The sequence below is a fragment of the Astyanax mexicanus genome, chromosome 25 (assembly GCF_023375975.1).
Source record: "Astyanax mexicanus isolate ESR-SI-001 chromosome 25, AstMex3_surface, whole genome shotgun sequence".
In the NCBI taxonomy this organism is placed as follows: Eukaryota; Metazoa; Chordata; class Actinopteri; order Characiformes; family Acestrorhamphidae; genus Astyanax; species Astyanax mexicanus.
In genome coordinates, this window is record NC_064432.1 from 4210289 (window position 1) to 4235899 (window position 25611).

A 25611-nucleotide genomic window follows, 5' to 3' on the forward strand; every position below is an offset into this window, starting at 1 on the left:
GTTCTACTTCTTTATCCTGTTCCTCTCGCCGCCCACCATCTCCTCCCATCCCCACTCTTCGTCCTTTATTTCCCTCCCAGCAGCCTCTCCTTCCCTCCATTCCTGCCTCCCCTCCCTCCTCTCCCTCTCCCCCCTCAGAACGAGCTAAATCCCCCTCAACTCCACCATCCTCCACCCTTGAAGGGGCTACATTTCCCACAGTTCCATCTTCCTCCTTATTAGAGCAAACTATGTCCCCAATTATACCATGTTCCTCTTCATCAGAGCTAACTAAATCTTCTACATGTCCTACTACATTTCCCACAATTCCACCCTCCTCTTCCTCAGAACAAACTACTTCTCACATAGGTTCACCCTTTTCTCATTCAGTCACTATTTTGCCAGTCTCTTATTTAGAGCAAACCACTTCTCCCAAAATTCCTCTCCACTCTCCCTCAGAACAAACTACATCTCCCACAATTCCACACTTCTCTCCCTCAGAACAAACTTCTCCCACAGCTTTACCATTCTCTTATTCAGAGCGAATTACGTCTACTGCTATTCCACCATCCTCTTTCTCAGACAGAACTACATGTCCCACAATTCAACCCTCCTCTTTCTTAGAACAAACTACTTCTCACATAAGTCCACCCTTCTCTCATTCAGAGAGAACTGCATCTCCCACAGTTCCACTCTGCTCTCAGTCAGAGCAAACTACACCTCCCATAATTCCATTATGCTCTCCCTCAGAACAAACTACACCTCCCACACTTCCAATCTGCTCTCAGTCAGAGCAAACTACATCTCCCATAATTCCACCCTCATCTCCCTCAGAGCAAATTACATCTCCCACATTTCCACTCTCCTCTCCCTCAGGACAAACTACATCTCCCATAATTCCACCCTCATCTCCCTCAGAACAAACTACACCACCCACAGCTCCTCCACTCTCCGCCCCTACTTCTTCTCTCCCATCACAAGTCCGTCTCTCCCACACTGCTCCTCTCTCTCCTCGCTCTCTTCACCGCTCTCCTCACATTAAGGTAAAAGAAAGGGGAGGAGCTACTCTGTGGCATGAAGAGACTTTTGATTCTTTTGTGACAACTGGGAACTGATAAACCGTGTGCTCTTATCGACTGTGGGTCAATAACAAGCATTTGGAGGCGGGGCTTAGTGAGGAGAATGTGGGGTAGAGCTAGGCCAATTAGAGAGTTTTGGGCTTTGTGTGTTACCAACCAGTGGGAAGATCTTTCTGTGTATTCTGAATAGTAGGAAATACCATATTATCCTCCTCACTAAGCTCTGGTGTTTTGGTTAATGTGCGTGTGTGTGTGTGTGTATTTGTGTGTGTGTGTGTGTGTGTGTATTATGTTCTGAATGAGCCGCTGGAGATCTGGCAAGCTAACAAGGAAACAAGTGTGAAATGAGGAGTGTGTGCATGTGCCATGTGTGAAATGTGTTGTGCCTGTTTGTTTCAGCTGTGAAATGTGTGTGTGTGTGTGTGTGTGTGTGTGTAATGATCATCCCATACAGTTCCTGCAGATTTTGCATAATGGGTGGAGGGGTATTTGACAGCACCTCCAATAGCATCGCACATATTTTTAGTCAGGGACAGATCTACTGAAGCTGTTGACCATACACTCAGGTACAATATAAGTACTTTTGTGTACTTAAAGGTACACTCTTCATAATTGTACCCTCAAAGGTACAATACTGGTCTTTACAGGGTCAGATTTGTTCCCTCTGAAGTACAAAGTAATTTCCAACAGGAATAAGTACAAATTTGTACCATTTAATCAGCCAAAGGGTACATTCAGTATTCTGTATCACTGCACTAATAAACAATATATATTTAGAACCATATTAGAACCATATTTAGTTACAAAAGTTAGTTTTTGAACCAACTTGGGTACAAAAAAGGACTTTCACTGAAAGGTACTTTTTTGTACCTCAATATAAGGTACAGCCCCAGCGACAAATCTGTACTTACTTTTCTTAGTGTGTAGGAGAGCATATGTGTCTTCAAGACAAGCTCTTGAGATGGCAGCAGTATGTGGATGAGCATTGTCCTGCTGAAATACTGCATCGGACTGTGCGTTAAAAAAACTACCTTACAGTGCCTTGTGAAAGTATTCATACCATTTTTACCCTTTTTAAAGAAATATTAATCTGAAAAGTGTGATGTGGAAAAGTCTTCAGACCCTTTTTTCTCTGAAACCCCTAAATAAAATCCAGTGCAATCAACTGCCTTCAAGAGTCACTTAATTGGATAATAGAGTCCAGCTCTTGGTATGAATTCAGTGGTTTGTAAGAAAACACTAGTGAACAAACATCATCATGAAGACCAAGGAACTCATCAGACAGGTCAGAGATAAAGTTCTGGAGATGTTTAAATCAGGGTTAGGTTATGAAAACATATCCCAAGCTTTGAGCATCTCAAGGAGCACTGTTCAATCCACCATTCGAAACTAGAAAAAAAAAACACTGGTTAGAGAAGCGGCAGCCAAGAGACCCATGGTCACTCTGGAGGAGCTGCAGAAATCCACAGCTCAGATGAGAGGGTATGTGGGAGAAAACCATGTATCATTTTCATTCCACTTTCCAATTATGTGCTACTTGGTTCAAGGGGTATGAATACCTTTACAAGCCATGGTATCGTATCAGCACCCCGATCACAAACTCTGCAGAAAGTGTTTGAGTATATAAAGCTCCAGATTATAATGAATGAAGCAGATTATGGATGCTAAACTTGTCTTGAAAGTGGAAAATTGTGTAAACCATAATTTTAAGGTTATTTTAGTTGATCAGACTAAAGTTTTTAACTCATATTCACTCTACTGTACTGTACGATCATACAGGGGTGTCCAGTCTTTTCTGCAACTTCTGTAGATTTGGCAAAGAAGCACAAATTGGTCTTAAGACTGGACACCCCTGTAATGACGGAATGAATGTGTGAACTAATGTATGAATGAATGTTCTTGGTGGTCAGTTGAGTCCTCTGTGTTCTCATGGCTGCCCCTGGCTGTGACTCTTGCAGACGCTTTATAAGCAGGACGTGGTGGTGGAGGGCAAGCCACCGCGCAGCCCCGTCTCCACCAGGAGGCGCTGTTTATCCCCCCTGTTTTCCTCCAGTAGAGCACGCAGGGTAGGACGGCGGTGTGCAGTGACACTAGCAGAAGTGCAAGCTGGGAAATGGAGTCCCTTCTAACGCCCCCCCTTGTGGTTGTCTTTGACCTCTCTGTGCATGGATAACTTGTAAACATGGTGGCGGGTGTATCATAAGTATACTTACAAAATGACGATGCTTGGATTGATTTTTGATTTTCTATTTGCCCATTGTTCATTTGAGTTTGGAGTGACCTCCTTTTCTGGACAAGCTACAGCGCTGTAGCACAGGGAAAGCAGTTATTTAAGGTGATACTCATGCTGTTGATCTTTCTGTCTCTCTCTTTCTGTCTTTCTCTTTCCTTCAGAGGATGATGCAGGATTCTTCTCATGGATCTGGAGAACTGTAAGTGTTTCCGTCACGCACAATATATCACGTTTATAATGTGTAAGTGATGGTCTGAGAGTCTAGAACGTGAATAATACTTTGGTTCTCGCGCAGGTTCCAGGCAGTGTATAACTACGTACCCCGGAACGAAGACGAGCTGGAGCTGCGAGTGGGTGACATCATAGAAGTCATGGAGAAATGTGATGATGGCTGGTTTGTAGGTGTGTGACATGCTATGCTATAACTGGCCACCTACTGAATCATGTCTTTCCACTCACTGGCCACTTTATTAGAAACACTTTCTCTCATTAGCCACTTCATTAGAAACACCTACTGAATCTTGTCTTTTCACTAACTGGCCACTTTATTAGAAACACCTACTCTACCTTCTACTTCCACTCACTGGTGGCCACTTTATTAGAAACACTTTCTCTCATTAGCCACTTCATTAGAAACACCTACTGAATCATGTCTTTCTACTCACTGGCCACTTTATTAGAAACACTTTCTCTCATTAGCCACTTTATTAGAAACACCTACTGAATCTTGTCTTTTCACTAACTGGCCACTTTATTAGAAACACCTACTCTACCTTCTACTTTCACTCACTGGTGGTCACTTTATTAGAAACACCTACTGAATATTGTAATCCACTTACTGGCGGCCACTTTATTAGAAACCTCTATGTTAACATGCAGTGCCACCTAGTGGACCAATAGAGATATTATTCACACTCATGCTTAGATATGGTGCATTTGCACATGTGTGTCAGCAATAGGTGCAGCTCAAAATAGCTAAATGCAGTGTTCACAAATATTTGGACATAACCAACAGCAGTGTTTAGATGAATCCACTGGCTCGCCTGAAGCCTCCCATCCTGCTGTTTAGGTTTAAGTGTTTCCAGCTGCCGTGTGCAATCATCTCTTGCTCACGCTGCTCTGCTGGAATGGTGTTATCTGCTCCAATTAAGGTCACGTTTCCTGTGGCACGCTGCAGCAGTAGTACGTTTAATAAAGTGCAGAACACTTCCAGAAGCTTCAGCTGAAACCGGAACAGTACTGAAGAACTGTAGGGTTTACATAATAAAATACTCATATTACAATTAAGAAAACATCATGAATTATGAGTATGCTAGCTTTATTCTTTTAAACACTGTGTTCCTGTAAATTTTGTCCTCTTGAAGTGATATAAGCGATCCGATTTGAATCAGTTTTAAACTGGTCTTAGGCTACGTTCACATTACCAGGCTGAAGTGACTCGAGTCTGATTTTTTTGCTCAATGTGGCTCGATATCTGATTTTTTCATGGCTGTGTGAATGTGCCAAATCGTTTTTTTTTTTTTTCTCTCAAATCAAATCAAAGTCACATAGGCTACGTTCACATTACAAGCCACATTGCACAAATTCGTTTTTTGCTCAGATTGGATACGGATCCGTTTAAGGACCACATATGGACGAGGCTCAGACCTGCTTTAAAAAAATCGAATTTGGCACGTTTACACAGCCATGAAAAAATCAGATCTGAGCCGCACTGAGCAAAAAATCTGATTTAAATCACTTCAGCCTGGTAATTTGAACGTAGCCTTTCATATGTGGTCCTAAATCGGATATGTATCCGATTTATGGACATGCGACTCGAATGTGAATGGTCAAATCAGAATTCTTGACCATGTGAATGGTCAAATCAGTCCTCCTGAATGTTTTTCCCCCCACTTAAAAGTCCTCAAATCACAGCTACTGTCCATTTTCCTGTCTACCCACGATCACTTTCGTTTCTTTCTGTATTTTTTCCTGTAGTTTGACATAAAAGTCGCATGAATTCAGATTTGTCCATTCATACATATTGTAAATTGTATTGGATTTAAGTACTAAAAACTAAATTGACACAAGTCAGAGTTAAAATGGTCAGATTCAATGTGTTTTTTGCTTTTGATGTAAAAGATCTATCTATATTTGGGCCACATGTATCTGTTGTGTAAATGTAACTTTAGTTGCGTTCACACCTGCACTTTTAATGTGGATCATTCCACACTTCAGATATAATCCTTGTTACTACTCAACAGTGTAAATATGGTCTACAACATTGTGATGTTCTCCCACGTTTATCTTTTCCGTTCTTCTCTTTTCCTTGTACTTCTGCAGGTACGTCTCGGCGTAGCAAGATGTTCGGAACGTTCCCAGGAAACTACGTTAAACCACTTTAACGAAGACTACGGCACAACCACGGCAACTCCGATGCCTTCCGTATAGGGCCCACGTGGAACCTCAACCCTGAGTGTGTGTTTGAGAGTTTGTGTGTATGCTTTCTTATGCGTGTGTGCGTGCGTGTGGGTGTGTGTGTGTGTGTGTGTGTGTATGCTCATGCAAAAAAAAAAAAAAAAAAATTTTAGCTCTCACTAGCCATCTCTACACAGAATTCTATAGACTCCTCCAATGAAGTTTTTTTTTTTTTTCTGTTTGTTTGATCAAATATACAAGTTTGCCTTCATTTGTACATTCAGCTTCAGCTCACAGTTCTATTATTTATTAGTGATCATATTCCGATAAGCAATAGTCTCGGAAGAGAGAGTATGGGTAGGTGAAGGAGAATGAGAGCGTCCGGAGTCAATCGCTGTCTAAGAAAGTGTGTTTGTGTGTTTTTGCACGGTTGTAGAGTTAGGTTGCTGAAGGACCACATCGCTTAAAAGTTCGTAAGTGGATTTTTAAGGTGGTTTGGATTTAGGCGATTGATATACAGTACTTTTTTGCGTAAAAGCAATAAGAAAACCTGTGATGATTCAACATTTTTTCCTGTATTTAATAGTAAGATGTCCGCAGGGAATGTGTACAGAAGTATCGTCACGAAAGGAAGCGAAGAGAAGCAAAGCGAAGCAAAGTATTACTTTATTGAACATGGCAATCGGTGCATTTGTATTAAAATACATTTTAAAAATGCAAACAGTATCAAATAGCATCAGTAGTGTTCGATCATCAAATGGTCTAGTAGTCAAGGCGATTCGATTCTTGAAGACGTTTCGCTACTCATCATTTTTTTGCCATAGAATGTAAATATAATAATGATAATTAAGCTTTGAGGTGTTATCTTGTGAGTGAGGTTGAACACTGGCAATTGTGCTCATGGCAAGGCAACATGAGTTGTTACACAGCTCTGAAAAAAAATTAAGAGACCAATTCATTTTCTGAATCAGTTTCTCTGATTTTGCTATTTATAGGTTTATGTTTGAGTAAAATGAACATTGTTGTTTTATTCTATAAACTACGGACAACATTTCTCCTCAAATTCCAAATAAAATATTGTCATTAAGAGCATTTATTTGCAGAAAATGAGAAATAGCTGAAATAACAAAAAAGAGATAATAAAAGAGATAAATAAAAGTTCAGAAATCTGTTTTTTAATCACAGTTTTTAATCATGCATCTTGGCATCATGTTCTCCTCCACCAGTCTTACACACTGCTTTTGGATAACTTTATGCCTGCAATCCTGGTGCAAACATTTAAGCAGTTCAGTTTGGTGGTTTGTGATCATCCAGCTTCCTCTTGATTATATTCGAGTTTTTTTTTTTTGTAAAATTAAAGAAACTCATCATTTTTTGATATGTGGTGTCAAATATCTGTATTTCTATTGAAACATAGGCGCTCTCCTTAAAACTCGTCCCCAATTAGACTTTCCTAAAGTTAGTGCTTCATTACGACACAAGGTGGCGCTATGATCAAATAAATATGGTAAAAAAAAAACTGCAATGAAGCATATTGGCTGTCAAATTCTGTGAAACTGACACCAATAAATGCATAATGTCTGATAATTTCTTATTTAGAAGTTTTTTTATCCTCTTCGGAAACGATTGTCTTGCAATATATCGAGTATCACAATGTATCATGTTATTATAGTATTGTGATTCCCACCCCATGTAGACAGCGAGCTCAGTGGATGGTAATGATTGGGATCGGCGGCGAACAGATAAGCCATTCAAGCCACCAACTGGAGGTTCCTTAAAGGGGAAGTCTGGTGTGAAATGGACTTGGGTGTAGTGAAACATATGATAATAAGTATGAACTTTTGTCTAATAGTTCACCTCCGTTCACCCCCTGCATTCTGAAATACAGCACTTTTAGCTGATGCTGCCAACAGGTTTACAATGCTAGTGATAGGGGCATAAATTTGCTCATGCTAAGAAATTTCTATTTCACACCAATAACAAACTTAAAGTAGCTCCAAACTTCATTGGTAGAATTATGAAGGCACAGATGTTGACTAAAGTTCACTTAAAAAACATTGTTTATACACACAGTACCTTCAGATAGATCTCCAGTGCCGCCATCTTGAAATTAAGTCATGATAAATCAGCTGACGGGCATAGACGTATAGGCAGGACCAATCTGCTAATCTTTTAGTGCCATATATACCATAGGACACGTTCAAAAGTTTGGTAGAGACCACTATGATAAAATGTGTTTGTGGGCGAAGAATTTAAGATTTAAAAGGTCTGAAATATCAACTTTATAAACGTTATAATCTATTTACAGTACCTACAGAGAGTTGTGGTTGTGGATGGAGCAATAAATGGTCCATTATTTTTTTTTCGAAATGTCTTCAAGACTTGTCGCCTTGACTACTACTGGACATTTCTTGAAATGTCTTCATAACTTCAGTGATTTCGATATAAACAGTCATTTAGATATGGTTTAGTATGAAACTGTCCATTGTAAGAAACCAGGGCTCCCTATGACAACACACAGATATAACCACTGTATTTTGTATTTTTTAACAATCAGACAACATTAGGGCTGTAACAAAGCAACATGACACGATGCATCACGGTGAACAAAATGTGACTATGTGCATTGTGGGAACAGACGATTCCACGTTTTTTTCCTTGTTTATTATGCGCCTCATGCTTGTGCAAGCCAGAGAACCAGTGGGCGAAAGCAAAGGGCTTGGGATATGACATTTTATGTCATTGGTTTAGACTGAAATCAATCAATCAAACAACTGCTTTTTGATGTCAGTCACTTTTTATTAAGCCAATCAGCAGCCAGATTTTTTTTTGTTGCTGCTGCTGCTGTCTAGTAACAGAGTTTTACTGTGGTTCTTCTGGTGTTTGTAACGTTTTTACCAGCCCACAATCGAAATTCGAGTTAAGTGAAGTTGAGCTGGCTTAAATGTTATGATGAAAAATGGAAAAATCTGTATGGAAAAGGAAAGTTCGTTTTTTCCCTTTTTCTGTCACTCTTTCACTTCTTTTTTTTTTTCTTTCATAATTGGCGCTCCACGACGTGGCTTTAATCACGAATCTCACTTTGTAAAACGACGACGCACAATATAACAGGCTTCACAGAGTAGTTTGAGGAATATTACGTTTTATAAAAGTGCTCATTTTTACGCCAGTTTTGTTCGATTTGAAAGGTTGAAAATGTTACAGCGATTCAGTATTGAGAGTATTTTCTGCACATGGAGTGTGTAGCCTCACTGTGTTAAACTCATGTATTTTTATTATGTTTTTTTGTTTGTGATGTACAAGTGTGTGTGATTGTGTGTGTGTGTGTTGGATCGACAGATTTAACAGCAATCTTTAAAGCACCTTAAACACATTAGCTGTGAGTGATTTGAGTTTTCTGCACTTTTCTGGTTTGCGTTTGCTTTCAGAAGCTTCACCAGTTTGATTATTATTGTTTTTTTTTTTTTTCGTTTGTTTGTTCGTTTGTTCATTTGTTTTGTATTGTCACATATATATATCGACTTATAAAGACTTATAAAGTCTTGTCTCTGCTCACCGACTCATCGCTTTGAGTTTTTCTTTCTTTCGTTCTTTCTTTCTTTCTTTCTTTGTGTTTTTCTTCGCTCATAAATACCATCCGTGTGCCAAAACATTCCCAAACAATCTAGAAGGAACCTTATGCAAAAATTCAGCGCTGGACATTTTTTGGGAAGAGGGGAAAAAAGCGAAATTACCTCAGTTTGGGACTGAGAGTTTTTTTTTTCTGCTGGAAATTTCTCTGGACTTTTTAGACTTTCTGATAAATAAGTACCAGACATACACACACCCACCCACCAACACACACACATGTACATACATATATACCTACATACATACATACATAGATTTGGTTCTCTGGTGTGTCTGTTTAATGGGCTTCACTCCCTCCCTCTTTCTTTCTTTCTTTTTTTCTTTATGCTTTGTCGTTTAATTCAGTATGTAATAAACTTCTTCTCAGTGATCGGCCTCCGTCCTCTTGTTCTCGTTGTCGTGAAGCGAGATCTCCTGGATTCAGTGGAACGTCCTATGGATTTACATCTGCATCGCAAATCTGCGCAGATGCCGGGCTGTTATCTTCTCAGTTTACAACCTGCCTGGACTTAGAAGTGGATAAGAAAGAGAAATGAGGGAGAGAGGAATGTATCTCCAGTGCCATTTCTATTTAAAATGGTAGCTCACTCTTACCTCAGTCTTGGTGAGTCGATGCCTGGGCAGTTTCACCACGTCGAAGCCCCAGAGCTGCCTTGTCAAATCGTGCTTCCCTAGTGTAAATTTAAAGTCTCGGTAAAACGCAGAATCAACCGGAGATCCGATTTAAAATCACAGCTACTTAGACAAAATAGCTAATGTTAACTAGCTGTAGAAACAGAGCTGTTGGCTCCTCCTTAGCTATAGCTCCTAATGCTGTAGTCCGAGTTCAGCACCACCTATAGGCAGTCCTGAGCCAAAGTAACAAGGCCATGAAGTCACTGGTTGACGTAGACACCCTAACGTCTCTCTGATCAACATGTATTTCTGAGGATTTTCTTTTACTAGCTACTGCAGACAATGGAGGCTGAGAAACAGTTTTATATGCATCATGCATATCGTCGCTGTCCAATGAAAAACACTTGTCTCCAAAACAGCAACTTTACAGGAGAGAGAAAAAACTTTTGTAAGCTTGACAATTGACATTTTGAAGAGTTTCTATTGGTCCGTTCTTCAAGAAATTTTGGCACAGTGTAAGGGACAGTTTTTCTGTTCAAAATATGTAGTAAACTAAAAATCGACAAAAATGGAGATAAGTGTTTTTCATAGGACAGCGACGATATTCAACGCAGAGCGACCTATAATATTTCACAAAGAACAAGAAAAAGTGGATTTTAGCAGAATCAGACCCTCTGCCAGACCAAAAAAACAGACCATGTGAAGTGGAATGAGTTTTGTTGACAATGAATCATGAGGTACAACTTCACATACAAACAAACTATGAGGGAAACGGATGTGTCAGGCTGGCTTGAGCAAGATGCTTTTTCCAGGTCATCAAAGGGGAGGAGCCCTAAACATGTGTCAGGCTCCAGGTCAAGCTTTTCCTGGACCTTAGTTTATAATATAAAACAGGAAACAGAAAAGACAAAGACAGCAGATGCAGACACAAACAAAGGAGGAACACAGGCTTTGGTGAGGAACACGGCCAAAGCCATCACAATATTTCCATTGGTTTCAGAGATCCAATAATGACCCCTGTTTTGTCTGGCTGCTCCCCAAAAGAGAGCTTGAGGAAATAAACCAATCAGGCCTGCTGGATTTTGATGAATTATTTTGTCATTCAGAGTTTACACTGCTCCACACGGATGAGGCCTTCTGGTAACAAATGAGAAATAAGATTAAACCATTCCAATTTCCAGTTTCCATTCCAATCTCGGCAACTCTTTCAGGAAATGTGAGAGAATGGACTATAAAAAGAGTGCGTACAAGTTGAAGAGTTAATTTTAGGAGTGTTATTTTAACTCAGTCGTAATTTAAATTATGTTTAGTGTTGGAGTTTTTGACAGAGAGAGACTTTGGTTGGAGACAATGCACATCAATTGCACATATTTGCCTCAATTGCCTCATATTTCTAGTATATATTACCTTTTCAATTTGAAGAGTTGAGAATCTAAAATCTACCTTAAATCTTACGTTCTTTACCACATTACACAAAACATAATTTTGCCACAGTGTTTTAGGATATAAGAGCAAGTTACCATTAACTGTATTGTATTAAAAGCCAAAAACACAAGCTAACCTTCAGTGTAAAGCAATTGTTAGTCATTTTGATTGACTAAATGTTTCTGATTCATTTACATTTATACAATGTAGGGAGCTAAATAAATACTATTTTGATTCTGTTGTGGTTTTAAATGTTTAACTACAGCTCTAAAAATTAAAGAGAGTGCTTTCGTTTCTGAATCAGTTTCTCTGATTTTGCCATTTATATATTTGAGTAATATTTGAACATTGCTGTTTTATAAAAAAAAAAAACTACGGACAACATTTCTCCCAAATCGCAAAAATAAATATTGTCATTTAGAACATTTATTGGCATATAAAGAGACCTCAAATAATGCAAATTAAAACAAGTTCATATTCATAAAGTTTTATTGGTTCAGAAATCTATATTTGGTGGAATAACCCTGGTTGTTTTTTAATCACAGTTTTTTTTTATGCATCTTGGCATCATGTTCTCCTCCACCAGTCTTACACACTGCTTTTGGATAACTTTATGCTGCTTTACTCCTGGTGCAAAAATTCAAGCAGTTCAGTTTGGTTTGATGGTCAGCTTGTGATCATCCATCTTCCTCTTGATTATATTTCAGAGGTTTTAAATTTGGTAAAATTAAATAAACATATAATTTTTAAGTGGTTTCTTTTTTTTTTAAGTGTTGACGCTATATAAACCAATATAAATGGCTGTATGGATAAGCAAGAAGAGACCAATGAAGAGAAGTCCGTCCAAGGAGAGAGAGAGAAAAAGTGGCAGTTTGAAACAGAGAGATAAATACAGAGAGAGAAGCAGTAGGTGGGGAATAAGAGAGAGAGAGAGAGAGCAGAAGAATGTATGTGTGTGTTTGAAGCTCCACCACTCTCCACTGTGTCTCACCAAATAAGGAAAGAAGCTCTTGCTCCGTCCTCTAGGCGCTCTACCAACCTCGGACTCCCAGCCAAAGGTAGACCAGCCTGAGGGCAAATATAAAAAATATATGGTTAACACAGTTCTCATAAACAGACCAACTACAGACTACAGTTTTCTGTCTTATTACTATTTAATCAAACCAATATTTCAATTACACGCATATGGAGAATGCAAACATACAGCCATTCATTGCAGGTGTATTTCCTTCATTTTCAAAAGGTGCACATCAGAGCCAAGAATGGATGCCTGCATTTGTGGATGTGTCATTAGGCATGCTCAACAAGTTTATCTTCTCTAGAGAGTCCGATTCTATCCTCCCAAGACCTGGCGTCCACATGTGTGGACGTCACATTTTGGGTTGTCTAGACCACAACACTAAATTGTACTCTACGAGGGCCTGGCGTCCACTTATGAGGCCGTTATACTGTCACCTAGTTGTGGCAGAAGAGTTGAGCATGTTACAGTTTCGATTCAAGATGGCTGACAACACTCCCAGAAGTTCAGATGGGAACTCCTGAAAAAAAAACGTCGACCAGGTAAAGAAGTTGATCAGATTTTGTGGCTTATTCTTGTTCGAAAGTCAAATTTTACAAAAATGAGCAACTTTAGCGATTTACCTTGTCGCTAAACGTGATGTGCACATATGTATGTGTACATATCATGCGCTGTTCATGCAATTGTTTAGAAATTTAAATGAATAAATGAACAGTAAATACAGTAAATGTTTATTTATTTATTTATTTTACTTTGTTATGTGTTCGTGTTGAAGTAGCACTTCAAATGAGTCACATTGCTCAAAGGGGCACAATTGACGTTTCTACTTTTGACTTTTGTTTTGCACTCTGGTTAAAAAAGCTGCTGTGTTCAGGCACAAAATAAATATTTTGCACATCATTACTAATTGTGGCTTCACTGTCTTCTTTCGTAATATAAAACTAACGTCCTCATATGTGGACATCATTTTTCTCAGGAACTACATCATGTAAAAAGATCATTCTTTGTTTTTACACTAATCAGGTGCCAATTATCCCGAACAGCAAAGAGAAATAAAAACAAACTCATGACATGAAAGAGTTCTTAGGAGGTTATTGGCTGAAGTATAGATACTAGGGTTTAAAACACGTCTGTAAAAGATTGGAGAGATTTATCTGGATAGGGTTTTTTTTTTAAACAATGAGAAGTCGTCATGAATACAAGCTGTAATGAAATAGGAGTAACTAGGCTATTTTCTTTAATGTAAGGAGTAGAAAATTCTGATAATTGTGTGAAAATGTAAGAAGTAGAATTAAAAAGTCATAAGAAAAATAATAATTGATAACCAATATTTCTACTTAAGTAAGATAACCGAGTATTTGTACAATGAACCTCAATAAAGGCTGCGTAGCCAGGAACCTGATCAGGAACTGTTTCTGTGGGAAAGTTTACAGATGATCTTTCAGATGTTCAACCTTTAGCAGCTACTGATCTCTACAGTCAGAGGTTTAAGGTCCTCTACAGTTCATAATCCATCTAAAGAGTGAAGCCAGTTTATGAAGCGCTCCCAGCAAAAGCTGTGTGATCAACAAGCGCCAGTCTTACATTTATTTTCCTGAGTCATCCTACAAAACCATTTCCACAAAAAAAAAAACATTTCCACCCCTGATCATTTTAATGATTTTTCTTTATAAATCATTGGTTGTTGGGATCAGTAACTTCAGTTAAATATATCATATAGCAGAGGAACACAGTGATATTTGGGAAGTGAAATGAAGTTTATAGTAGTTACAGAAAGCGTGCAATGATTCTTTTGGGCACCCTTGTCATTTTATTGATTTAATACCTTTAGCACAAATTATTAGGAAACAAACTTTGCTTGGTAAGCCCATTGACTCTTTATCTACATACACAGATTAATCCAATCATAAGAAAAGGGTTCATTTGGCAAATTGCAATTGTCCTCCTCTTTGTATCTTCTCTGAAGAGAAAAGTGGCAATATGGGAGCCTCAAAAGTATCAAATGACCTGAAAACAAAAATTGTTCAACATCATGTTTTAGAGGAAGGATACAAAAAGCTCAAAATCTCAGAGATTTCAGCTGCAGTTTCCACTGTGAGGAACAGAGTGAGGAAATGGAAGAACCACAGGATCAGTTCTAGTTAAGACCAAAAGTGTCAGAACAAGAAAAATCTCAGATAATTACAGGAAAAGGATGGAGAGAACAGTTATAATTAACCCACTGTGCATCATTCACCATCATTCATGTAAGGGAGAGTAATTAATGCAGAAGAAGCCTTTTCTGAGCACACGCCACAAACAGAGTCTCTTGAGGTATGCTAAAGCTAAAGCACGTTAAAACAAGTCAGCTTCATTCTGGAATAAGGTGCTGTGTGTAGACTGATGAATCTTAAATTATTAGAGTTATTTGGAGGAAAACGAACACAGCATTTCCAAGACAAACACTTTACTGCTCCCCACAGTAAAATTAGGTGGTGGTTCTATCATGTCCATCATGCTGTGGGGGGTGTGGTCAGTGCAGATACTGGGAATCTTGTTAAAGTTGAGATTCTTAGAACAATGTTGGAGAATCAGTGAGGAAGTTGAAGTTAAAGCTGTGCCGGGGCTGCATACTTCAACAAGACAACGACCCTAAACAGTAAACACTGCTCAAAATCTACTAAAGCATTCATGCAGAGGAACAAGTACAACATTCTGGAATGATCATCTATGATCATCTCAGTCCTCAGACCTGAATATTATTGTAAATCTGTGGTGTGATTTAAAGCAGCTGTTCATGATCAGAAACCTGAATTAAACCTGACTGAACTGGAGATGCTTTGTAAAGAAGAATGATCCAAAATACCTTCAACCAGAAGCTTCGACCAGACTCTTATTGGAAGCTATAGGACGTGTTTAGAGGCTGTTATTACTGCAAAAGGAGGAGCTACTAAATATTGATGTCATTTTTCTGGCCATAAGGACAGAGTTTGGTCAGTATTTGTGGAAACAAGTGAAATGAAAGACTGATATAGGATTTGTAGCGCTACAGACATAGAGAGAGAGAGAGAGAGAGAGAGAGAAAGAGAGAGAGAGAGAGAGAGAGAGAGATGAGTTGTGTAATCTGCCCAAAAGCTTAGCTGGGAGGTGGGGTCTGTTCTCTACTTTTTAAGGGGTCCAAGCACAATACAGTCATCCATTCTGCAGCAGGACACACACACACACACACACACACTGATAGACACACTGAGGATATGCCACACTGTGTGGTTCTGGATGGTCCGGCTCCATGGGGATTCCGGCTTATCGGAGGAAAAGACTTCAATCAGCCTCTGACTATTGCTAGGGTGAGTGTGTGTGTGTGTGTCTGTTATATGTGAACAGTGTGTTATCTACGATATTGTGTGGTATAATATCATGATATGTTTTGATAATAAAGTAATAAAATGTTATATCGCTAGTTCGAATCCCGTTCATGTAGATTGCCATCAGCTGCCGGAGCCCTGAGAGAGCACAATTGGCCTTGCTCTCTCTTTAGGTGAGCTCTTTCCCCTCATCACCCCAAAGGGTGATGTAGATCAGCACGAGGCGTCTGTGAGCTGATGTATCAGAACAGAGTCGCTGCGCTTTCCTTTAAACATGCTGTGATGCTACTCTGTAATGCTGCATCAGCAGCAGCTCGAAAAGAGGTGGAGTCTGACTTTACATGTATTGGAGGAGGCATGTGCTAGTCTTTACCCTCCTGGTGTGTTGGAGCATCACTAGTGATAGGGGGAGTCCTAATGGGCGGGTGGAGTAATTGACCATGTAAATTGGGGAGAAAATAGAACGAAAATTAGAAAAAAAAATGCTACAATATTACTGTACAATCATGATATAATATTGCACTGAAATATTAACATGAAATCTAGTTTCGATAATACAATACAACATTACAACATTACAAACATGATACTACAATTATAATATTACAATCACTTTATGATATTATGATCCATTAATGGCATGATGCAATATTACAATACAATAATTTTTATATCATATCGAATGACTGAATAGACAGACAGATGTATCCTTAGAAAACTGGGTAGATAAGTGAATAAATTAACAAGTGGTTGGATAGTGAAGGGATGAGCAAATGTAAGACTGAACAAATTATTTATAAGTTTGATAATTGGATAATTGAATGAATGGATAGATGAGTGAATAGATAATTGGATGAGCAAAAGCATGGGTGCTTGAATGTCTGGAGAAATGAATCAGTGGGTGGATAAATGAGTTTATGGAAAGGATAAATAAACTGAAGTGGATACAGAATCGATGTATGATTATCCATCAATGGATGGATAAATGGATGAGCGAATAGATGCTTGGATGAGTAAGTGGATAAACAGATGGATGAGTGAATGGATGATTGGAGAGCAGATGGATGAATGGATGGATAAGTGAAAGCATAATTGAATAAGCAGATAAATTATTGTGTGTATGTATGTATGGATGGAATGATGAGTAAATAGATTAACCGATGGATGAATTAATGGATGATTGGACGAGCAGATGAATGAGTGAATAAATGTTTGAATGGGTAAATGGATAAACAGATGAATAGATGTCTAGATGAGTAGGTGGATGAGTGAATGGATGATTGAAGAGCAGATTGATGAATGGTAAATGAGTCAACGGATAAATGAATGGATGTGTGAATAGATGCTTGGATGAGTATATGTATTAACAGATGGATGAGTGAATGGATGATTGGAGAGCAGATGGATAAACGTATGAATGATTGAATGGATATTTGGAGAGCCGATGGATGAATGGATGGATGAGTGAATAGATGATTGGACAAAGGAATAAATACATTTCAACAAAGCATGTTAGATTGTATAATAACAGTGTTCCACTTTGCGTTGATACAACAGTATAATGGCCACCCTAGAAAGTCTAGATCTCAAAATCACTGCACAGTTTGAAGCATCAAAACTCAGGTCATTACAGTCATGCTTCTTGCCATCTGCTGTAGGACCCCTCCACTGAGGGAACGCAGTGCTGAAGCGTGTGCAGAAACGTGTCTTGTCGTTTTGAGGGTTCCCAGCTGTTCTGCTGGAGTTCTGCTGCAGTGCTAATGAGGTTTGGCTCTCTGCTCGGCCTGTGTTTCAGTACATCACAACACTGTTACCTAACGCAGCGGTACATGGCCATCTTTGGTCAAAAGCACAAGGTCTTCCCTCTCTCTATCTCTCTATCTCTCTCTCACTCTTTCATCACTCTCTCTCACTTTCTCTCCTGCAGCAGATGGCACTGAAACTTGGCCTGTGTCGGTCAAAACAGCTTGCCTGTATTTCCTGCAGATCTTCTTGATTTCAAGAGCTCTGAGCTTATCTCAATTTAAATTAGACTGATACTTTGATCATGATAATTCTTGCATTATTAAATAATTAAAATATAAACATAAAAACCATCCATTGTGGGGTTCGGTGTAAAATAGGCATCAAATCCTGACAGCACAGCTTACCAATGAATTATATGTCTAACCATATAGTATATCTTAAGGACATGTTTCCTAAAAAGGCATCAGGGTTGTTAAGAAATTCCTTTGAATACTTTCGGCTCTGAATTTTTTACGATGAGGACTCAGGAAAGATTTGCTTCTAAGAACTTCTTTCACGTAGCTCTTGTCAGTGCAGATGCTGCAGCACAGTAGAACAGTGCACCGCCACTCCAGGCCCTAACCAATCATCCTGAATGTTTTTGCGATCAAATGAGGGTTGATTGCTCAGCCTCATTAGAATATATAAGGCGAGTGAACCAATAACAGGACAGGGGCTAAGGTTTTAAGGCGGTCTCTGCCCACTTGTGTGTTCATACAGCAGTGTATTCACTACTTCCAAACCATACTAAATATAGACTTCACTTATAAGTTGAACATGAGACACAAAATCAACTTTTCAGCTTTTACTTTCTACTTTTTGTTGGCTTTTTTGTGTGTTCTGATACATTGATTATTTAAACAACACAACACAATAAACAGCAATGAATATCTATGTTTCATTTCAGTTTTGGGTTTAGCCTGTGCAGACTGTGCCTTTATACATAGATGAGTAACCAACACAAAAACCAGAGAGCTGAAGAAGATCTATCAGTAAATATATCAGAGCCATTGCTTAAAAATTGGCCATGTCCAGTAAATCATTTCGAATGTAATGTAAAAGAGGCTAGTACCACTGTTTGGAATGCCCTGAAGAAGAAAGTCATCACTGGTGTGATAGGTAACAGATGTTAAACAGGTAGACCAATGAAAACCAAAAGCAGTTAATGACGGAGGCATTGTGAGTTCTGTAAAGAAAGAGCCTAAAACAACTGTTAGTGACTTCAGCAACAATCTCCAGAGAGGAGAAGTTAAGGTATAACCTTTGCAGGAGACTCATGAACAAAAGTACAGAAGCTTCACCAGCAGATGAAAACCACTTTTAACAACACAAATAGAAAAGCTAAGCTGGAATTGTCCAAAAAGTACGGACATACGCTTATGGACTGATTATGGATAGACCAATGAGCCACCGTTGGCGCTGTGGCGTCCTCTATTCCCACTCGTTCTCCATGTTTTCCGTGATTTGACCTACATGACCTATTTTGAAACCCTTGTAGGAAAGAGCCAAGCTGAAGAGATGGAGATGCCCGTTCTGCAGCAGTGTGTCGTCTTCCAGTCTAAGTGGTCTTATTTTCCACATCACATGATCTATATCAATCCCTCGAGCTCTCAGCGCTGCTGCTATTCATAGAAAAGTGTAACGCCCCCCTGTGAGAACTTCAATACATTTGCTCCAGTTCACACGGGGCCCATTTTGCTCTTCATTACTTGACAGCTATTCTTCTACAGCCACTCTGAGAAAATCCAGTCGGGATTAGAGCCGGGATGCCGGGATGGGAGATTCCCTACTTGTTTTTTTTTTCCTGTCTAGGATACATTACTTGATTGATGTTTGGGCTACAGCTGCTTTTTTTCTTCAGTTACATCTTTCATAGATGATAAACACCCACAGATAAATACAACAGTAAAGCCTGATGCAAAAGTGATGGTTTGCAATCACCCAGTACTTTTGGGATGAGTTGGGGAGACAGAGACAAGATCAGGTGGGGTGAGGAGCTATCAGATCCCCTGGTTTCACAACTCACAAGAACTCACAAGCCAGTTCCAAACAAACTCCAAAAGAGGTTAATTTGTGGTAAAAACGTAATTAGACCTCAATCTGACCAACTAACAAATATACTCATTCTTATATTTAAGCTAAGCGGCTGTTCAGGTGCAGTTTAACCTGATTTATTAGCCAGATGATACAACTATGAACTAATGCCATCTCTGCTGCAGTATGTTCAGTACTCATCGTTCGTGGGACTGCGTGGACATCTGGGGTGTTTATCTCGTCGGAAACAATGTTTGAAACCACCTCCAGATCTGGAACACAAAAACATTTCTTTTTGTTATATTTCTATACGAAACTCTCAAATGATCTTCTCTCTGGTCAGATTTCTTCAGGCAGCAAGGCCTCCATGGTTGACCTGTCTCCTGGTGACATCATTCTGGCCATAGATGGCATCGCCACCGCTAACATGTTGCACTGCGACGCCCAGAATCACATCAGAGAGGCAACAGATCAGCTCACCTTAACCATCGAGAGGTCAGTTAATAGTGTTTTCAATGTAAAGACTCTCTTTGTTCTTCTACTTGTTTCTCTTATCCAATACATATCAAATCAGTGGCCTCAAGAATGACCCAAGCCTTTACATTACAGGCCAGAAGCCCAGCTGTGGTCACCTCGCGTCAATGAAGATGGCAGAGCTCACCCTTTCAAAATCAACCTGGAGTCAGAGCGACAGGTCAGTGCCAGGCTGTGAGTCACTTATCATATTAATACAATCTGTATTGGTGGAGATGAGTGCATTTTTAATCATAATTTCCATTTAAAATAATATTTACAAAAATATAATTGATCCTTTTATCTTATTCTTAATTAGTTGAGAAAAAAACTAATTTTCCACCTCAGATATCATCTGTCTCCAGTCTTCTCTTTCATATTTTATCCAAAATTATGTGATAACATAAGAACATACAGTCAAACAAACATTTACCGATCAGTAAAATTTGTCTAAAAATGATCAGGGTTGAAAAATAGTTTACTATAATTTACTCATATGACAGAATTGAAATGTTATGAGCTATTATTTGCAGTTTGTCCTTCAAGAGACATATTAGATCGTTTCATCATTTTATCAGTGATGATGATGTCACAGGAACTGATTATTATTTTTATGTTACAGGGTTTAAAATAAACCAGGGCACATGTGATGTGAAATGTGATGAAATTGCATATAAAATATATTTATCTTTTGAGAAAAAAATATATACTTAGTTAAAATAGACAAATATAATACAGTAATAAACTATTCACTATATAAACTGTAGAGAACCATAAACACAAGTTATTAATTATTTTGTGTATTGGGTTTTGAATGGCAGGAATTCAGGCCAATAGGCACAGGCCATAACCGAAGGGCCGCCCCCTTTGTGGCAGCAGCTAACATTGATGACAAGCGACAGGTGGTCAGTTCAGCCTACAACTCCCCCATCGGCCTTTATTCCTCAGGCAACATCCAGGACGCCTTACATGGTCAGCTCAGGGGCCTGATTCACAACAAGCCAGAGAGGTGAGTGTGAAGGGTCTTCTTAGGTCACTTCATTCAAAACCATCACTTTAGACCATCAGAACTGTGAGGATTTGATTGCATTCCATGTCAAACAAGAGATGGAGCACCAACCACCAATCCCCAATGGTAGGGGGCTTTATACCCCCAAAGTACCCTAGGCCTGGCACTAGGCATGGTGCCAATATGTTCGTCAAAGCATCAGTGTTAGCAGGGCCAGACCCAGCCTAGCAAAAAAAGTAACAGTTCATATGTCACTTCCTGTGTTGTACATTTTAACTGTCCCACGAAAACGTTCCAGTTCCTCCTTAAACCAATTTTAAACTAAGAAATAAGGGAAAAATCATTAGTTTTTTTATCATTAAATTATTTTGTTTACTTGCATTCCATGACTACTACTACTACTAGTTCACGTTTAACGCACTGTGCCCTAGTTCCCTGCAGAATTTAGTCTGAATTATTTGGTAACTGTTTAGTTTAGCACATTTTGTGGCATCCCTCAGGGCTCTATTTTAGGGTTTATGAAGTTGATCTGGTCTACGTACAGCGAATGAGCTTTTTTTAAGTGTTGCAAAGCTACAATAGATTTGTAGCTCCATTGTAAGTGTGTTTTAACACCGACAATAATCGTAATCAGACCTCGATCTGACCAACTATTAAATATTCTCATACTCATATTTGAGCTAAATGGCTGTTCAGGTGTAGTTTAACCTGATTTATTAGCCAGATGATTGATTCAGCTATGTAATGCCATCTCTGCTGCTGCTCCATGCTAAACTTGATGCTGTTTTTTTACACTGAACACAGTTCAGTTCAGTACTCGATGTTTATGCCTATGTTGTGGGCATCCACGCCATGTATCCCACTGGAAACAACGTTAAAGTAGCTTCTCGCTGCAAAATATATGTGCAGATCTGGAACTTACTTTTTTTTTTACTTTTTTCCCGCAAAATGGTGCATTTAGATTTTTTGCCTGTGTGAAAGCAAACCAAGCCAAACTAATTCGAGGGGAGAAACGTCAAAAGCAAACAATCTCCTCAATTGATTCGGACCAAAGGAACAAACTACAGGTGTGAAAACACCATTAAACTTCAAAAGGGCCATCAAACATGACCTGACTGAAGAACTTTTGGCTTATAAAATCTAAAACACTAAGAAACTGGTCCTATTGGGACACATTCTGCACTAAAACTTGAAAGACGTAAGTGTGTGTGTTGGGATGTGATGGAGAAGTGATCCCTGAGTCATGTGGATCACATTAGAACAGCAGATATATGGAGTGTGTTAGAGAATCAGGGGCTTACGGAACAGCAGTGGAATGAGGGTCTTCAGAATGGATTAGTTGGAGGCCGGTGTGTCTGCCGGAGCCAGGTGAGCTGCATCAGAAAAGAATGTACACACACACACACTTGTACACAAGGGCACAGAAGAAATACACACACAGTTGTACTCAACATTAAACAGCTGCTGATAAAGACAGTGTGTGTGTGTATGTGTGTGTATGATTAATTCCAGACTATGCTTTTAGGTTGACATTGACGATTATGTTGCTGTGTACGTGTGTATATGTGTATGTGTGTGTGTGTGTGTGTGTGTGTGTGTGTGTGTGTGTGTGTGTGTGTGTGTGTGTGTGTGTGTGTGTGTGTGTGTGTAGTCCTAGGATCCTAACGAGTATAGAAGAGTCAGATGTGTATCGAATGCTACAGAAAGATAAAACAGAGGAGGAGCCTCATGAGCCCCGCCAATCAGGATCCTTCAAAGCCCTGCAGGATTACATCAACAGTGAGGGTATGACACACATACATAACTTTACATACTCAACTGTTCTAACAGACAATGGTATTAACCAATCAGAGAACAGCCTGGGAAATTAATCCAGCCAATCACAGAGTAAGAGGGCAGATAATGATACCTAATTAGGAGTAGGAGAGAAAATCAGCTAGCCAATCACAGAGTATAAGGGAGAACAAAACAACAATCCAATCAGTAAAAGGACAAAATCTGATACCCAATGACAATGTAGCAAGGAAAATCAATAGCTAATTACAGAACAGGAAGAGAAATCAGTAAGCCAATCACAGAGCAGGAAGAGAAATCAGTAAGCCAATCACAGAGCAGGAAGAGAAATCAGTTAGCCAATCACAGAGTAAAATGTAGAACAATTCAACAATCACAAAGGGTACATTCTAATACACAATAACAAAGTAAAGGAAGTAAAGGAAAATCAGTAGCCAATCACAGAGCAGGAAGATAAATCACAGAGTAGAAGGGAGAACAATTCACAATCCAATCACAGAGTAAGATGGCACATTCTGATACCCAAAGACAGAGTAGCAAGGAAAATCAATAGCCAATCACAGAGCAGAGGGGACAATTAGCTAGCCAATCAAAGAGCAGAATGGAATATCATTCAACAACCCAAACCCAGAGTAAGAGGGTACATTCTAATACATAATAAAAAGTAAAGGAAGTAAAGGAAAATCAGTAGCCAATCACAGAGCAAGAAGGAAACCAGCTAGCAAATGACTGAGCTGAAGTCAAATTTAACTAGTTAATCACAGAATAGGGGGAAACTTTAGCCAGCCATTTACAGACCAAGGGGAATTTTGCAAGACAATAACAGAAAAGGATGGGAAATTCAATAGCCATTCACAGAGCCTCGGAATTCAGCAAGCCAATTAGAAAGCATGGGGACATTTAGGTAACCAACCACAGTGCGGGAGGAAAAATTGAGCTAGCCAATCGCAGAGCAGGGGCAGAAATTCAGCTAAAGAAGAGTACATGGATATCCATTTGGTTGGTGTGGCACAGTGGATAACACCAAGCCCCTGCCAGTGAGCTAACACATCATGTGGGAGACTAGGGTTCAATTCCTGCTCTGGTACACCAATAAGAGACCTTGGGCAGAATCCTAACACTCTATTGGCCCAACTCTATCATAGGAATAACCTTGTAAGTGGCTCTGGACAAAAGTGTCAGCTAAATGATATAAATGTAAATGAAAAAAGTTTCAGACAGCCAATCACAGAATGGGAAGGAAGAATTAGCTAGCCAATCAGGTAGAAAGTACAGTGAAAGTAAGACATAAATAACATGCAGAATTTCAACTGGTGCTTTTGACTGATCCACAGGAACCCGTCCGTTAGTGACGAGAACAGTGCGAGCGCCCACCACCAAGCCCCCGACCCCTGCTGGAAACCTCCACAAGCTGCCAATGTGTGACAAGTGCGGCAACGGCATAGTGTGAGTACCTGCGGGAAAAATGTTCGTAAAAATAACAACATTTGTGAAATCACCCAATTTTCAGTATATGAAAATCAGTTCCAGTTTTTTTCCATTTTTTTTTTTCTGCAGTGAAATGATCCCTGTGCCACTGGCTACAGTACAACCCCTACACTTACCAGTTGAAAAATGTACTTTCCATGATATTCATGATATTCACTATCTTTCTCTCTCTCTTTCAGTGGGACAGTTGTAAAGGTGCAGGATAAGTATCGGCACCCCGGCTGCTTCGTCTGCTCAGACTGTGAGGAGAACTTGAAGCAGAAAGGATACTTCTTCATAGACAATGAGCTTTACTGCGAAACTCATGCACGCGCTCGCTCGAAACCGCCTGAAGGTCACGACCTGGTCACGACTTTCCCCTCAGAGTAGAGAACACACAAACCTGTACAGATGCACAAAAAAACACATGTACACTTTTTTTTGCTAACAGACACAAATCAAATAGAATTTCCAGAAAAAATGTAGTGAATAAATATGTAAGGCCCATTAAAAATCATTTAATTTAGAACTTAGAATCCAGTTCCACTTATATATGAATGAGCAGTAAAGCCACTCTGCTAAAGTACAGTGCTATGCAAGCGTTTTAGTGAAGTTCCTATAGCACTGAGACTGGAGACTGGAGTAGCATTAGCATTAGCCGCTAACAGTGCTATGCGGTAGCTCTGGCTTACACTCAGGGTTATTCAGTGTAGTGCTGTCGGGTGGCATTTACTAGCGCTATCCGCGGCTAATGCTAATGCTAACACTGCAGCACCCAGCCTTGGATATCTGAATATTGGATATCTGAATATCTAAGCTTACTGTAAATAAACAGAAGAGCTTTACTCACCCAAATAAACAGTTTCCAGGAGAGAAATCAGTGTAGATTAACATCTTAGTTTAGAAGGAAAACTAGTGTAGCATGATGTGCCTTAATATCTGGTGCGGTCATGAATGAAAATAGACAAGAAAATAGATGTTCGTGCCTTATAGTGTGCCTTATAATCCGATGCCCCTTATAGTGCGAAAAATACAGTAGTCTGAGGTCCCTTTAGGAACACACACACACACACACACACACACACTACACAATTACATATACCCACTGGTGTAGCCCATTGATTGTATTTTTTGTAGTGTATTAGTAATGTGTTCTGTGTTCTTATTTCAATAAATGAATAAATAAATGAACAAATAATAATAAAAAAAAACACTGGACACTGCCTGTGGACTGGTTTCTAGTTAATAAAAAGGTAAGTAAAGCCACTACAGGCCCAGCACACATTTAC

The 25611-nt window shown here is 39.3% G+C and overlaps 2 protein-coding genes and 1 long non-coding RNA gene across 14 annotated transcripts in view; 2 read left to right on the forward strand and 1 right to left on the reverse strand.

Moving 5' to 3' along the window:
• sorbs2a (sorbin and SH3 domain containing 2a) overlaps positions 1-9247 on the forward strand; it is an 89921-nt gene extending 80674 nt beyond the window's left edge. For all 12 annotated transcript variants that reach the window (XM_022681674.2, XM_049472230.1, XM_022681675.2 and 9 more), the window contains 3 exons: positions 3453-3490; positions 3587-3693; positions 5614-9247. In XM_022681674.2, coding sequence (XP_022537395.2) covers positions 3453-3490; positions 3587-3693; positions 5614-5675 — 207 coding nt within the window. In that variant the 3' untranslated portion in view covers positions 5676-9247. The remainder of the gene's footprint in view (positions 1-3452; positions 3491-3586; positions 3694-5613) is intronic.
• A 665-nt stretch (positions 9248-9912) lies between these two features.
• Positions 9913-22752, reverse strand: LOC103042415 (uncharacterized). Its single transcript, XR_001518279.3, has 3 exons — positions 22363-22752; positions 12350-12426; positions 9913-9989 (listed from the first exon to the last, which is right to left on the reverse strand). It is a non-coding gene; the product is annotated as an uncharacterized LOC103042415 (long non-coding RNA).
• On the forward strand, positions 15543-25536 carry pdlim3a (PDZ and LIM domain 3a). Its single transcript, XM_007232799.4, has 7 exons — positions 15543-15702; positions 19883-20034; positions 20149-20233; positions 20874-21061; positions 22713-22846; positions 24190-24301; positions 24523-25536. The coding sequence occupies exons 1-7, from the start codon at positions 15610-15612 to the stop codon at positions 24710-24712; spliced, it is 954 nt and encodes a 317-aa protein (XP_007232861.1). The 5' UTR covers positions 15543-15609; the 3' UTR covers positions 24713-25536.
• The last annotated feature ends 75 nt before the right edge of the window (positions 25537-25611 follow it).